Source organism: Grus americana, chromosome Z, assembly GCF_028858705.1.
Source record: "Grus americana isolate bGruAme1 chromosome Z, bGruAme1.mat, whole genome shotgun sequence".
Lineage (NCBI taxonomy): Eukaryota > Metazoa > Chordata > Aves > Gruiformes > Gruidae > Grus > Grus americana.
In genome coordinates, this window is record NC_072891.1 from 57,177,186 (window position 1) to 57,190,990 (window position 13,805).

A 13,805-nucleotide genomic window follows, 5' to 3' on the forward strand; every position below is an offset into this window, starting at 1 on the left:
GCAGTGTGGGGTTTTTTTTTACTTAGTGGAGGATGTAGGATGCTTCTGAAAGGCCAAAATATGTGTGGTGCTGTTGATGTTTTTGTTTTTGTTTGTTCCTTTATTTGACTTCTCAATTTAGAAAGCTTAATTAGAAAATTCTGCTGGTAGATGATTTTAGTATGACTCAACACTTCAGTGCATACAATGATGAATTGAAACCTTGTGACTTCCTTTTAAAAATAATAATTAGGAATCTACAGCATGAATACTCACCAGTCACTGTTCCCCTAGAGGCAGTACTTCCTAGTTGTAGTGCCTATAGTGGGAAGACAATTATTTGTAAATGCATAAAGAATTGCAAGAATGTGCCAGCCTCACGTTGCTAAAGTCTGTAAATGTTGTATTCAAAAATGAAAAGAATGACCAACAGCCACAGAAAAGCACTGGCTGAAATTTAAATGCGGAGGGGTTTTTTGAGTCCTTTTCAAGTCCAATCTGAACAGATAAATTTGAATTCATCTTAGGACACAAGATTTCTGAGGAATTGTGACTCTGACTTCTATACTTGTTCCTGAAAACTTTCAATAGGTGAAATATATGTTATGTTTTCACTGTTTGATGAAAATTCCTTTTGTGTTTTGTCTTTTGATTCAGTATATATATATATATACCAAGTTTTTAAAAAAACTGCAATCTTCTATTTTTTTTACATTTTTTTACATTTATTTATTTTACATTTACAAAGTCCATTCAATTGTTAGCATGTTTCTGAAATGAAAGAATTCAAAGACATTAAGATGTCTTCTGGTGGCTTTCTTGTAGATTAACACACATGCAGAACATAGATTGATCCTAGTAGCATTTTCATAGCTCGAACATTAGTTTCACATACAGTTTCTGACTGTATGTGAAACACATGTGAAACACGTGTAACACATTTCTAGGAACATTAAAGAAGACTTATGCCTGTTGAATTTCCTCTAGACATGAAATAGAAAATAAACTATCTTAATGCATAACTGGATATCACTCACTTCAATAGCAACCAGTCATCAAGCATAGGAAAAAGGGATTAACCAAATGTTCTAGCATACAGTATTGAAGTGAAGAATTTATTTGAAAAAACACATTTATAATGTAGTTTAAAAGATATTCGAATTTTATTTTGCATGCTAAGTGCTGAGGGACTTTAATTTTGAGGAGGTTGAAGTTAAACCTTGTGGAATATGTAGAAGAGGGTTTTTTTCTATTTCCAGTTTGAAATGCTCTGTGCATTCAAATTTAATTCAGAAAATTTTGAGAACTTTAACAACTGAAGTAGCTTTTTTTTTTCCTTCTTCAATTTGCTCTTTTCAAAGACTAGGTATCCAAATCAGGATAGAGTGCTATTAGCAGAAATGCTAAACACAAAGCACAGTCAGGCATGTAGTATGACTTCTTTTGTTGGAAGTCATTTATCTGAAATAAATAAATTGGAGATTTACTTGCAATCCAGAAGCAGGGCCAGTTCAGATATTACTCCAGTCTTCCTAATATGAATTCTCTGTAAAGTTGATAGGAATTTTATTTAATAGATTTCAGGTATGAAATCTCATGAAATCAGGTATGATTTCAGGTATCTGCCTTTTTGATGATATGATTAATTTGTTTAAAAGGTGGAAGTCTAATTGTAGAACTGTAGTTGATTCTTCTGGTCATTTACTTCTGTGCATAATTACAGCCAAAATATTTCAAGCTTTGTTTATGTTAATGGATTTATGTCTGACTTTGCAAAATGAAAAAGCAACAGTTCCTAAAATGCACGCATAAATGTCATTAAAGATCTAAATGCCTTTTACTACTGGAAATTTTTCTGTATCTTCTTTTAACATCACATAATGCAATGTACAGCTCTCTAAATGTCATCTATGGTGACTTACAATGAAATAACTTCATGTCACTTTCTTAATCGCAGGGAGCAGATTAATAAAATGCCATTCACAAATTTCAAGTCTTACAATGTTCCACTCTTCATATATGCTCTAGTTCAGAAATGGAAGTGGATGTTGTATGAGGCACAGAGGTTACTCCACCTAGCTGTAGTACTTTAAGTAGGTAGAGCAATGGAGGAGCTATCTGTGTTTGAACCGCAGGGGGTACGCTGGAGCCCATCAGCATATAAGTAGGCATTTGAACTGCAGTCTTCTCATATGCTGCAGCACTGTCTTCCTCTCTTCATTGACATCAGTACGAGACTCGTGGTCAGTGTTTGAAAGTGGCAACTGGAGCTAAAATTGTATTATATATTCTATGCCTTTAGCATGACTGTCTCAACTCCCCTGGTATGAGCTCCCTTTCCAAAGTTGTGGTGCTAAGGCATGTCTGCGATCATGTTGGTCAAGCCCTTGCCTCACATCACTTTCAGCTTGCTGTAATGTTGGTGTCGATGGCCTCGGTGGGTTACACATGTCTTTTCACATTGATTCACTTTGCTGAGCTTCCTCAGCAGGGCATGTTCATCCAGCTGGTTACAGAAGTACCAGTGGCTGCAACTGAGGTGGGAACAGAGCTCAAGCAGCCTGGTGAACTGGTGTCCAGGGGACAGGGCAGCTCCTCCCGTGGTGCAGAAGGGGCTGTTACAGGGAATTGCACATGCAGCAGTAGATATTTTATAGATACTTCAAGCTGGCTGATACTCTATAATCAGAAAGAGCAAATCTATGTTTTGTTTTTTAAGATAACGAAAGGATAAGATCCTCTGAAATAGACCTGTAAGTTGGACACGGAAAGATTTTAGAGTAGATTTTGAAGGGAACAATAAGACACAGAGGAAAAGGGGAAGTAAGATGTGAGAGGAAACACACGAGAGTAAGCTCAGATTGCTTTTCATGTGATAATTGATTTTTCCCTTACAAAAGAAGAAAATATGACTTATGCAATTTACTGCTGCCAGTGAATTTTTGTTTCTTTACGCTGCTCAGTATCAAAAAGACTTCATGTTAAGTTTTTCACCTGCTCTTGCACATAAGTATTTTCTTCTATCATGTCCAACAATTCCTTAGAAAATGAAGAGAAAATAGTCTCTCTGTCCCTGATGTCATTCATGTCTTTTCAGCTTGTTCTAGTGCTTTTGATGTTGTCCTCACCTTACACCTTTTTGTAGGTCGTGTAGTGAATTTTACTTCTCTTATGTTCAGTGCAATAATTTTCTTACAGATGCTGTCTCTTAGGGTTGTTAACTACGAATCAGTTGCCAAGAATCAGTTAGCCCATAAGGTGTCTAAAGAATAATTTCTTTTGGTTACAAAATAGGTTTTTATGTATATCCAGAGTGTAGAAAGAATCATTCTTTGATCAGATATATTTTGGGGCATTAAGAAACTTTGAAAAAAAAAAAAAGGAAATACTGGATATCTTTAATTCTTTTGTATATCTTGAACATTTTTTTGATGCATTCTTGGCTTTAGAAGAGAATTACATGAACCCCTTCTTTGAGAAAGAAATTTGTGTATTTGTATGCCATATATATATAAAAAACAATTTTAAATGATCTTCATTGAATTTATTTGGAAGTAGCAATATTTGTATTATACAACTTCCTTCTTCTTCAGTGGTCCTTATCCCATATTTCTTTGTCATTAGAGTCAGCAGAGTTTTGGCTGTCAAAACCCCCGACTTTGTTACCTATAGATAACTTAGAAGTGGTAGCATGTTTTGAAGAGTTGTGTTTGATTTACGTTCTACTACTGGAAAACTGAAACACCACTTCAAGTGGCTGAAAAGAAGCAACTATTGATTTATGCTATTGTGGCTAAGAAAAGAATATAGCTTTAATTTGCGAGATGACTCTGCATTGTAAACACTCTGACCCAAAGTTTCATCTGTTGTACATTTGTTCTAAGACAATTCTATTTTATTATTGGATGTAATTGATGATTATTTGCACAGTGCCATAGTGTGTGCTGTTACATAGGGACCGTAGTAAGGACCTATGTGCTCAGCATGGTTTGAGAGGCAGTGCAAGGACATGCTCAAAGATGCTTCTTCTGTACTTCTCGCTGGGTCTAGTTTCTTACAACATTTTGATTTTTGTATTTTTTTCCATCTGTCCCACACAGTATGCGATGGAATTTTGCTTTACTGTATTTAGCCTTATTGCTCAGGAATGTGGGTTGAGTATGTTGGTATTCACTAAGTTATTCATACATGTGGACATGCAGAGACGTGTATGCGTACAGCTACTGTCTGTTGTCTTATCATTTTCTGTTAAGATTTTTCACACATTTGATTTAGAAAGAGCTTCAGTGCCCAAGGCAGCACTTACTAAGCAAGAATGTTCAGATACAAGTAATTCATGTTGAGTGATAAGACTAATGGAACATTGTGATGTATTATTTAAAGTCATTCTTTTCATACTAAATAAATAAATAGAGAACAATGAAATAGCTTTGTGTTAGTATATTGTATCATCTAACATTTAAAAATTCATATTCTCCCTGTTGATTTCTAATGAAGATCACTTTAATGCACATCTGAAAAGTACCTTATTAGCAATAAAAGTTGAGAATGAAAATTAAAGGCTGTAAAAATATGAAATTAATGGCTGGGATCCCAGATAACCAAAGATTTTAATAATATATATGATTGATCTCTGTGTGGCCTTCCTTTTCCTTGGCCACACAAAATAGATGTTCAACCATGTTTCATCATGTTTAATTAGAAAAAAACCAGGACATTTTGCAGGTATTTTTCCTAATTACTGTAGAGCATTTTCAATCCATTCAGGACCTAAATGATTCACATGTAGTGCCATTAAACTTCTTGTAAACACCAACTTTGTCTTTTTCCCACTGTTCACCTTGTATTCTTTGGTATACCAATCAGATTCCTCTTGTACTTTCTCTGGAAATGTTGGTACAAAGAAAATTCTCATCCTGTGCACATTTTTTAAGTTTTATTGTTGTTCAAACTAGAAGGAAAGTATTACAGTGTATATATTTTGGAAAGTTAAGGGTATTTCATGATTAATGTGATGCCAGCCAACTGTTTCTGATTGTAGATTCTTCCTCTTCAGTGTATTTATTCTGAATCAGTTACATCGATGTGCTGGGTATTGAAGCCATTTCAAATTTTTCTTAAAACTTTCAAATAAAAGCTGTATTTCAAAGTAAGCCTTAACTGTAGAAAAACTTGCTTGCAAATCATAAAAAAAATTATAAACAAAAATTTCAAGCAGCTCTGCTTAGCACTTAGAATACAGGTTGCAGTGATTCACAGGGTTTGTATCTAGTGCTTTACCTTAATCATCGCTGTTTTGTTGGGCTTCATTTGAACTGTGCAACCATTCAGAAAAATCAATATTAAAATACTGATGTGTTGCAAATCGTATTTTATCCATGCTGTTGCAAGAGAACCTCTTTTTATGTGTGCAGAAGTTCCCCTCTTCTTCTTGGTGTGAGAGTTTGCTTCAGAGAATCACAGGATGGTTGAGTTTGGAAGGGACCTCTAAAGTCATGTTGTCCAACTTCCCTGCTCAGGCAGGGCCACCTGTAGCCTCTTACTCAGGACCATGTTCAGATGGGTTTCCAACCCATATCATACTGTAACTCTTTTCATTAAATGTGGACAATTTTCTCTTTGTTAAATGCAAAAGTAGTTGAGTAGCACCAACATGGTTTTAGCTGGACCCTTCAAACTTAGGAGAAATAGAAGAGAGTGAAGATTTATTTAGAAGAGACACTATCAAACATTAATACACTATGTTTATTTTGCTTTTAAAACATCTTTGAGACATGAAAGATCTGGATTAGGAAAACATTTAGAATATTTTTCCTAGTGCTAGGAGTTCTACTTTAATTCTTTTTTTATGTCCTTCTCTGACAGCTCATTGTGCTGATAAATGTGTCCATGGTCGTTGCATTGCGCCGAACACCTGTCAGTGTGAGCCTGGCTGGGGAGGACCCAACTGCTCCAGTGGTGAGTTTTCACCTGCTTCTGCCTGTCTTGTGCTCTTTCCACAGTGTTGTCCTCTCTCTTGGGCAGATTATCATGGATCCTATGCTTGGGCTCCTGTTTTCTGGTCAGGGGTTTGTTCTGAGTTACCAGGTTACTCTGCGTGACCTGATTTTTCTTCATTTACTTGCAAACAATGTTACCAATGTTAGCAGCACTAAATATCATGAGCTATTTTGTGCTCAGAAACATGCCAGATTATACAGAATTTATTGTCTGGATAAAATTATATTTTAACTATAAGAAAATCTCTATTTTTTTCTTTTTCCTAATGCATAAAGAATGATGGTGCCAGGTCACGTGTAAATGCTGTGAGCAAAGCCTTTCTCACAACCCTATCCCCTTTCACTCTGCCACTGACTTGTCCTTCCCCGCCCCCCCCCGCCCCTCCCGTGTTCCCCTCTTGCATTATTAGTTGCTCCCTGTCTGCTCAGTCTCTTTGCCATTTTACTCTCACCAACTAGTCACGTTTCTCCAACTGTCTTCTCCTTTCCCAAGAGTGTGTGCAGGAGATGAGTGGAGCACGTAAGGAGTATCGAGGACGTGCACAGTGGGAGGCACGGGCAGGTTGGCACCTTTCCTGCTTGGCACGTGGGTGCAGTCACATGCAACCCCGCGAGCAGGTGGTCACGCTTAATAAGGAAATTATGAAGATCAAGGCCATCACACACTTGATGCAAGGACATAGCAAAATGTCAAAAACCAAGGTGAAGTAGTAAAATATCAGTTCATGAACTTCTTAGTCACTGCATCATCAGCAGGACAAAAATAATGTGGTTTATTTTCACTGAACAACAATAGGGAAATGTTCTTTTTTTTGCATACAAGGTGCTACAGTGACTTTTCATCCGGAACGGATCTGATTATCTGGCAGCATATTTTGTGAAATTTGAGAGACTGACTAAAAATAATTAATAATAAATTACATGAGGAAGAACTTAACCGGTTAAAAATCATTACATTTGCTGTATAGTCTTTGTATATACTTACACGTGATTCTTTTCATAAATAGGTCTAAAGAAACACCAAGTTTTGTATAAGACCTAAAACTCAGTTAGCAATGCAATGTTACTGTAGTACTGATCTTAATCTAGTGTGCTAAACGGTCAGAAGAAATTGTCAAAAAATGTTATCTTTCTTTCTGAAAGCCTTATATATCAAACTCTTCTGTAAATAATCAAATATGCAGAAGAAATGTCTATCACTAGACAATGTAGAATGGGGAGATACTGTTATTTATTGAGATTTCTAAGTTTGATACTCTCTGAAAGGGCACTTTAGATGAGACAGGAACATCTAAATCTGTCTTTGGAAATAATCCTTCCTCTCACAGGACTTTCTAGAGTCCGTTTGCCTTACCTGTCTGGTATAATTCATTTTTTAATACATGTGCAGCTCTTTTCCTCTGCTTCTTCCTTTGATTGCTTCTCACAGCAGCCTCAATAGCAAAAATACTTTCTGGTGTGCATATACAACAGGCCAAAGCTCAAAGAGCCTTTGTTCACGTACCTTTGAACAGTGTGATCTCTGGAGAGGTTGTTGATCCTCTAAAGACTGCTGCGTGACGTTAGAGCTAACTGGAACTGCTGAAATTTGTTTCGGATCACAGGAGATTTTCATATGTTGCCTTTAACTGTATTTTCTGCATGATCCCCAGCTTGATTAGTTTTGGTAACAGAAAGGTACAATGAGATAAAATAGATGCTTTTTCAAATAATAATTTTGATTGAATAGCAAGTTATGCATTCAAAAAAAATACATACAAATTGCTATACTGTAATTATGTCTATCATGTAAACATTTTAACTATGTAACTAACTGAATTAATGGAGAAGGAACAATGATTAAAAGACAGGCCAGTATGTTTGTAAGGCAGACAGTTGGGGATTTAATGGTTACTGATTACCAAATAAAATACTGTAACTGAAAGGGAGAGATTATTCTCAAAGTGTGACATATTAGGCAAACTTCCAGATTTAGTAATCTGTTCATTTTCATGGACACAAACATATCGGAAGCAACTGTTCTAAGCACTAAACTTTTTGTAAAACTGCAGAACTAAACTTTTTCTTCCAAAGTATTATCCTTTCTCTATTAGGATTGATGATTCTTTTTACAAAGGAATTTCACCTGTAAGTATCTGAGAGCAGAGTTAGTCCTTTTGCAGCATCTGTCCATCTGCCAACTGCCAACTTGATTTTGTCTGTTGTTTCTCAGTTGTGTTTAAAATAAATTTTTAAACTGTGCGCCACAGCTTCTATGTGACAGTCACTTTCTGGATGGTAATTGCAGACAAGTGCAAATCCTAAATGCTATAATGTTCTCTCCAAAAATGATAGAGTGATTGCACCAACTAAATTCATGCATTGTGCAGTAAAATCTGAATAAGCAAGTTTCCTCTGCATGTCTTTGCATACCGCTGTGCTACAGCCTAATAACCTTTCTAGGGACTGAACTTTTTGGGATGCTCACATTTCCTTTTGTAGCAACCATTACCTCCTTTTTGTGGTGAGTCTTATCCAATTCCCAGTAGCCTAGGTCAGTGGCTGCTTTCAGTTTAGGGAGAAGAGAGATAAAAATTTGACAAGACTACTTGAGGCTGTCCTCTTTCAGCGCTTAATTCTAGCTCAACCCGTAACTCTCCTCTCCATAACATCCTCTGCCTTTCTGAAAACCTTACACCCCACCTGAGATTAAAATAGGATTGGATGTATCCTTTTGTAAGTAAAACCTGAGTGGTAGTCTCGAAATTTGACTAATTAAATAATACCTCCTTGGGGAACATTTCCTGTGTGAGAAGTATTTTTTCTTCAGGCCTTTTCTTTTTAGTTAAAGGAAATATACTGTATTAGGCAATGTTTGCTTGCAGTGAGTTTCAGTGGGAGGTGATGAAGGAGATGATGATAATGTACATGTATCTGAAAAGAAATACTACTTGGATTGAAAGATCACTCATTTGCAGAACATTTCCATTCTAGTGGGAGAGATGACAGTCATGCAAAACAAGTTATTCTAATAAAGATTTATTGACTGAACACAGTAGTCAGGTCAATGACAAGTGGACAGAAGATGTGTTGAACTTATCCCTTGGAGCAAGCAAATCAGCACAAGCAGCGCACTGTCAGCACCCTGTTGAATAAGTGTTTGTGAACTTCAGGAGTATAAATTGATCGGTTCTGGGCTGGGGACAAGGACAAAATTCAGAAAAAAGGACACAGTGGTAAAGATAGGTGTGTTTGTAGATTAAAAATGTAAACAGATTTTATTGAAAAACAAACCAACACAACCTTTCCCTCACAAACTGGATCATTGTTTATATCAAGTTTTTAACTTGCATATGTCAGATTGGATTGTTGCATGTTGTAAGAGCATTATTGACTACAGTTTGTGTATAAAGCAGTCTTCTGTAAAAGTTGCTACATGTAGTAATAATGGGCTGTCTAGATGTGTAGAGATGATCAAACTATGTTTTACATTTGTAGATTGTTTTCTGCCTATTTTCTGCTCACACTCTTGCAACAGTATTTGCTGTAATACATAATGTTTAAAACTGATGGTCAGTTTTGAATGTGTGTGCAAGATAGATACACATGCAGCCTAACATGGAGCCCCACTAAGCAATCAGGATATTCACTTTGTTTTTCTTTCCATGCCTAGTAGTCCACAAATAATTCCGTCAAAATCAATAGGACACTTTCTGAATAAGCTGGAGCAGAGGCAAAAGGCCAAAATCAATATTACACTGACTCATCTGCAAAGGTTATAGCCTTTGGGATTCCCCAGCTGGCCTGAGTAGTACAGAAAAAAGGGAATGACATGGTTTGGGTTTCTGACAAGTACGTTAGGATTGTTTGTGGAAATGTGTATAGGTATTTTCTATTTTTATTGTATTTAAGTAATTAGATTTGTTTGAATCACTGGATTTTAATTTATAATTTGATTCTGTTGGTGATTAATAGAGTTTCATTGGGACTACAGTCTGAGGGCATGGGGGTAGAAAAAGTGACACTAAGGTGTAATTTGGCTCCAGGATTTTACAAAGCATGAGAAGAGAAATGGCTTTTTCCTTAATACATTAAGCTGAGTGTTTAAAGCTGGCATCTCAGAGAAACATCTTCTTTCCTTTAGATGCATTTATTAAGGAAATTTTTAAGGGACAGTAGCTCTGCTTTACTGTCATGGGTGTTTGTAAAGTTCGCAAAATCTCACTGTTTTCTTCATGGGACTTGGCAGATGCAGAATATGGCAGAAACTGGATCCCTTGGCATAGCTTTGTGAGACACTCACGTGAGTTACAAGCGCTGCCAGTTTCTCAGTGGAGCTTATAATTTCCATTAACCCTGCAGAGGTGGATGCGTGACTATTTTCCACAGATACACTTGCACCCCGAGTGAAACAGCCCCCTTGGTGCAGATACTAGGCAAGGTGCCTGGGAGCATCTTGTACACTCTGACGGCACAGCTTGTGTATCTTGAATGAGCTTCTTTGACAGAGGCATTGCCTTCCTTTCTGTTTGTCGAAAGCATTTTGACTAATAGGGCTTGCAAGATATGTCTGAAGAGCTAGCTCATCCTTCAGTTTTCCAACAGGCTGTAGAAATAGGTTCTAGTTTTAACCATATGCTTACACCAGAAGGGCCTGATTCCTAGAACTGAGAAACTGCTAAACACACAAGCAAAACTGCAGAGTAGCCTGACAGAGATGTATTTGATTTTACGGAAGATGTAGAGAAATAGCTCATTCAAGTAACGCAGAACTGCCCCCCGCCTTGGCTCCCAAATGGCCACATGTGCAAATGCATCTTGTTAGCAAAAGGACTGTTAGGTCATTAACAGTCTTAAATTTAGCCTTTTCTTTTTACATGTGTCTTCCCTGTATTTTTCATTAACCTTAATTCTTCTGTAATTATTATTCCTGTAATTTCCTGACTTCTCAGTTTTGCCAGCTGAACTCTTTATTTTCTCCTCTAACAAGGCTGAATATCGTTGGCTTGAGAAACTAACCCACCAGCAAGTTAGATCAGGTGTAAATAGGGAAAATAAGTATTAATGGAAGTTGCCATCACCTTCTTTGTTGACAGTGTCACTAAGGTAGCTGGTGTCAAAATTCCCAGGGTTACATAGCAGCCATGATTTTCTGCAGTTCAGTACAACAATGTATTGGAAATATTATTCTTATGTTTTATATAATTTCTGTCCTATAAAGCATTTTGGTTTTGAAGGTCTAGGGAACTAGACTTTGTGGACATGCTTTAGCATTTTGCTGAATTATAATTCCAATCTTTAAGCAAAAGCAGAAACAAAAATATTTTTTCTACAAAACTGAGTTATTAAAAAATATTGAGATTTACTGAAGGAAGGCATTGCAGTAAATGGTGATAGTTTTATTGATTTGTAAACATTTTCTGGATCAGAGATGTTTTTCATTTCTGCTTTTCACCATTTCGTAAACTCAATATATTTGTGGTGTTTACCTAAGTTGATTTCTTGAATAATGTCTGTGTAATTATTTTTTCTACTAACAGTGCAGAAGTATTTTTAGTATTAGTTTAATTTCAATCTGCCTTATATATTGATGGACTTATGTATTGTCAGTGGCTCACTTAGCAGATATTTGAGGACGTAAAGGATAACATTTGTTGCTAATTTAAAAATTAAGATGACCTTCAAGTCATTGCAAAAAAGCAAAAAGGCTAATTTATGGTCCTACAAGGAGATGTGTGCAAAATCAGGATCATGGACATCAATCTATTTTATACAGTACAATCAGATACTTACAATTTTGTAAGTTTTCCTATAATAGTGATTATTTTTAACAGGTTTTATCTCAGTAGCAAGATAAAATGAACACCAATAGCAATCTGCGTGTGTTTTCCTTAGCAATTATCCAACCTTGTGTTCTGATTTCCAAAGCACTTTAAAGAGTCTTCTGAAATTTATGGCATGTGAAAGGCATATAGTTCCAGCCTTTTATAGGATCTGAAAAACACATTTTCCTTGTTCTTCCACTTCATGGATCAAAAGGCTTTTACAAAGTAAAAAAGAAGAATCCATAAATTAAATTAAAGCTTAGCATTTTGAATAAAAATCCTTTCTTATACACAAAACTAAAAGTAAGAATGAAAAATATGCCACAGGGTAAAAAGCGTACAGTATAACAAATAAAATCTCATAGAAACAAAAGATTCAAAGAAAATCCAGATTTAATAGAAAGTGCGTTCTGAAAAACCCCCCACTACCATGCATTTCTGTGTCTGGGATGTAGGTAAAATAAGTCTTTTACTAAAAGGCATTGATATTTTACAATTATTATAAGTTATTCTCTAAAGGAAAAAGATCTCTGTTCTGATATGCATGTGCATATATTTTCATAACATTCTGAGGTGACTAGAACAAAGCATATAAAAAATATATCGAGAATAATCTCATATTTTTATTAAATAAGACTTTGAAGGTTTTTATAAATGATGATTTTATTCTACTTTTAGAATAGCTGGCTTTATTTTCTGGCTTTTTCAGCTCATCTCTGAAGTTTCTGTTTGCCATGTTCCACATTTACTATCTTGCAATCCAGTCTGGCATACAGGTTGATATCACTGGGGGCTTAAGGCATCTTGTCGAATTTTGAACACACTTGAGTATTTATAGCTTTCAGAATCAGCAGGAATTTACTTTTATTTGGTTTAAACTCCAGTTGGGAGAACTATTATCTGTTTCCTGTCCTGCAGGAATATCTTCAGGGAAATAAACACCATCAATTTAGATCCACAGCTAACAAAATCATAATAGCAGAGAGCAGTTTCAAGAATAGTCTCTAAACTTTCCAGTAAGGATGATGTGGATTTAGATTAGTGACAACATACATATTTTTATCACTTTTTTTCCTTAGTGAATCAATGAATATTGTTCTGAACACAAACACACTTAGAAATTAAGATCATTAAAAGTAGCATCTGTATGGCTGTGACTTTTTGTGTCCTTATCAGCTAAGAATAATTGAGGATCCAGATTTAATTTTGCGTAGACCAAAGGTACATGATGCCTTAATGTAATATATGACCTATTTGGCTGTTGTCACGGTATGTGAAATATGTTCTTTCCTATCAAAAAGAATATCAATCCAGTTTTCTGACAAAATTTTAAGCTGAGTGTGGTGTACACCATGTCTTTGGAAGCCTTCATATTGTAGTTATGGCAATCTCTTCAGGCAAAGCAGTAAACACATTTTCAGGTATGCAAAATACAAGACTATCTAACACATGAATTAGAATTAAATTTCCCTTCTGTTGACACTTGAAAGTTAGATGGGCATCTGTTGTTGATGGAGACAAGGGAGGACTTGTCCTGGGTGTGTTTCCTTACTGAGGTCATCAGAAGCAGAGTTGAGGTGAGTGGCTTCTCTCACCTATGAATTTAAATGCTGCCTTCATAAAAGTTATTCTGTTTTGTTGTGAAATTCTTACTGAGATTTATCAGATTCTACTTACTGGCAGTTAGGTATCTGTGGTGGGTTGACCCTGGCTGGAGGCCAGGTGCCCACGAGAGCCGCTCTCTCACTCCCCTCGTTCACTAGACAGGGGAGAAAAAGTATAACGAAAAGCTTGTGGGTCGAGATAAGGACAGGGAGAGATCACTCACTAATTATCGTCACGAGCAAAACAGACTGAACTTAGAGAGGGAATTCATCTAATTTATTACTAAGCAAAACAGAGTAGAGGAATGAGAAATAAAATCAAATCTTAAAACACCTCCCCCCACCCCTCCCATCTTCCTGGGCTCAACTTCGCTCCCGGTTTTCAACCTCCTCCCCCCTCAGTGGCACAGGGGAATGGG

The 13,805-nt window shown here is 36.3% G+C and overlaps 1 protein-coding gene across 3 annotated transcripts in view; it reads left to right on the forward strand.

Annotated features, from left to right (window-relative positions):
- The window catches only part of MEGF10 (multiple EGF like domains 10), a 111,519-nt gene that overhangs the window by 35,249 nt on the left and 62,465 nt on the right, over positions 1–13,805 (forward strand). For all 3 annotated transcript variants that reach the window (XM_054810377.1, XM_054810378.1, XM_054810379.1), the window contains exon 5: positions 5,845–5,937. In XM_054810377.1, coding sequence (XP_054666352.1) covers positions 5,845–5,937 — 93 coding nt within the window. The remainder of the gene's footprint in view (positions 1–5,844; positions 5,938–13,805) is intronic.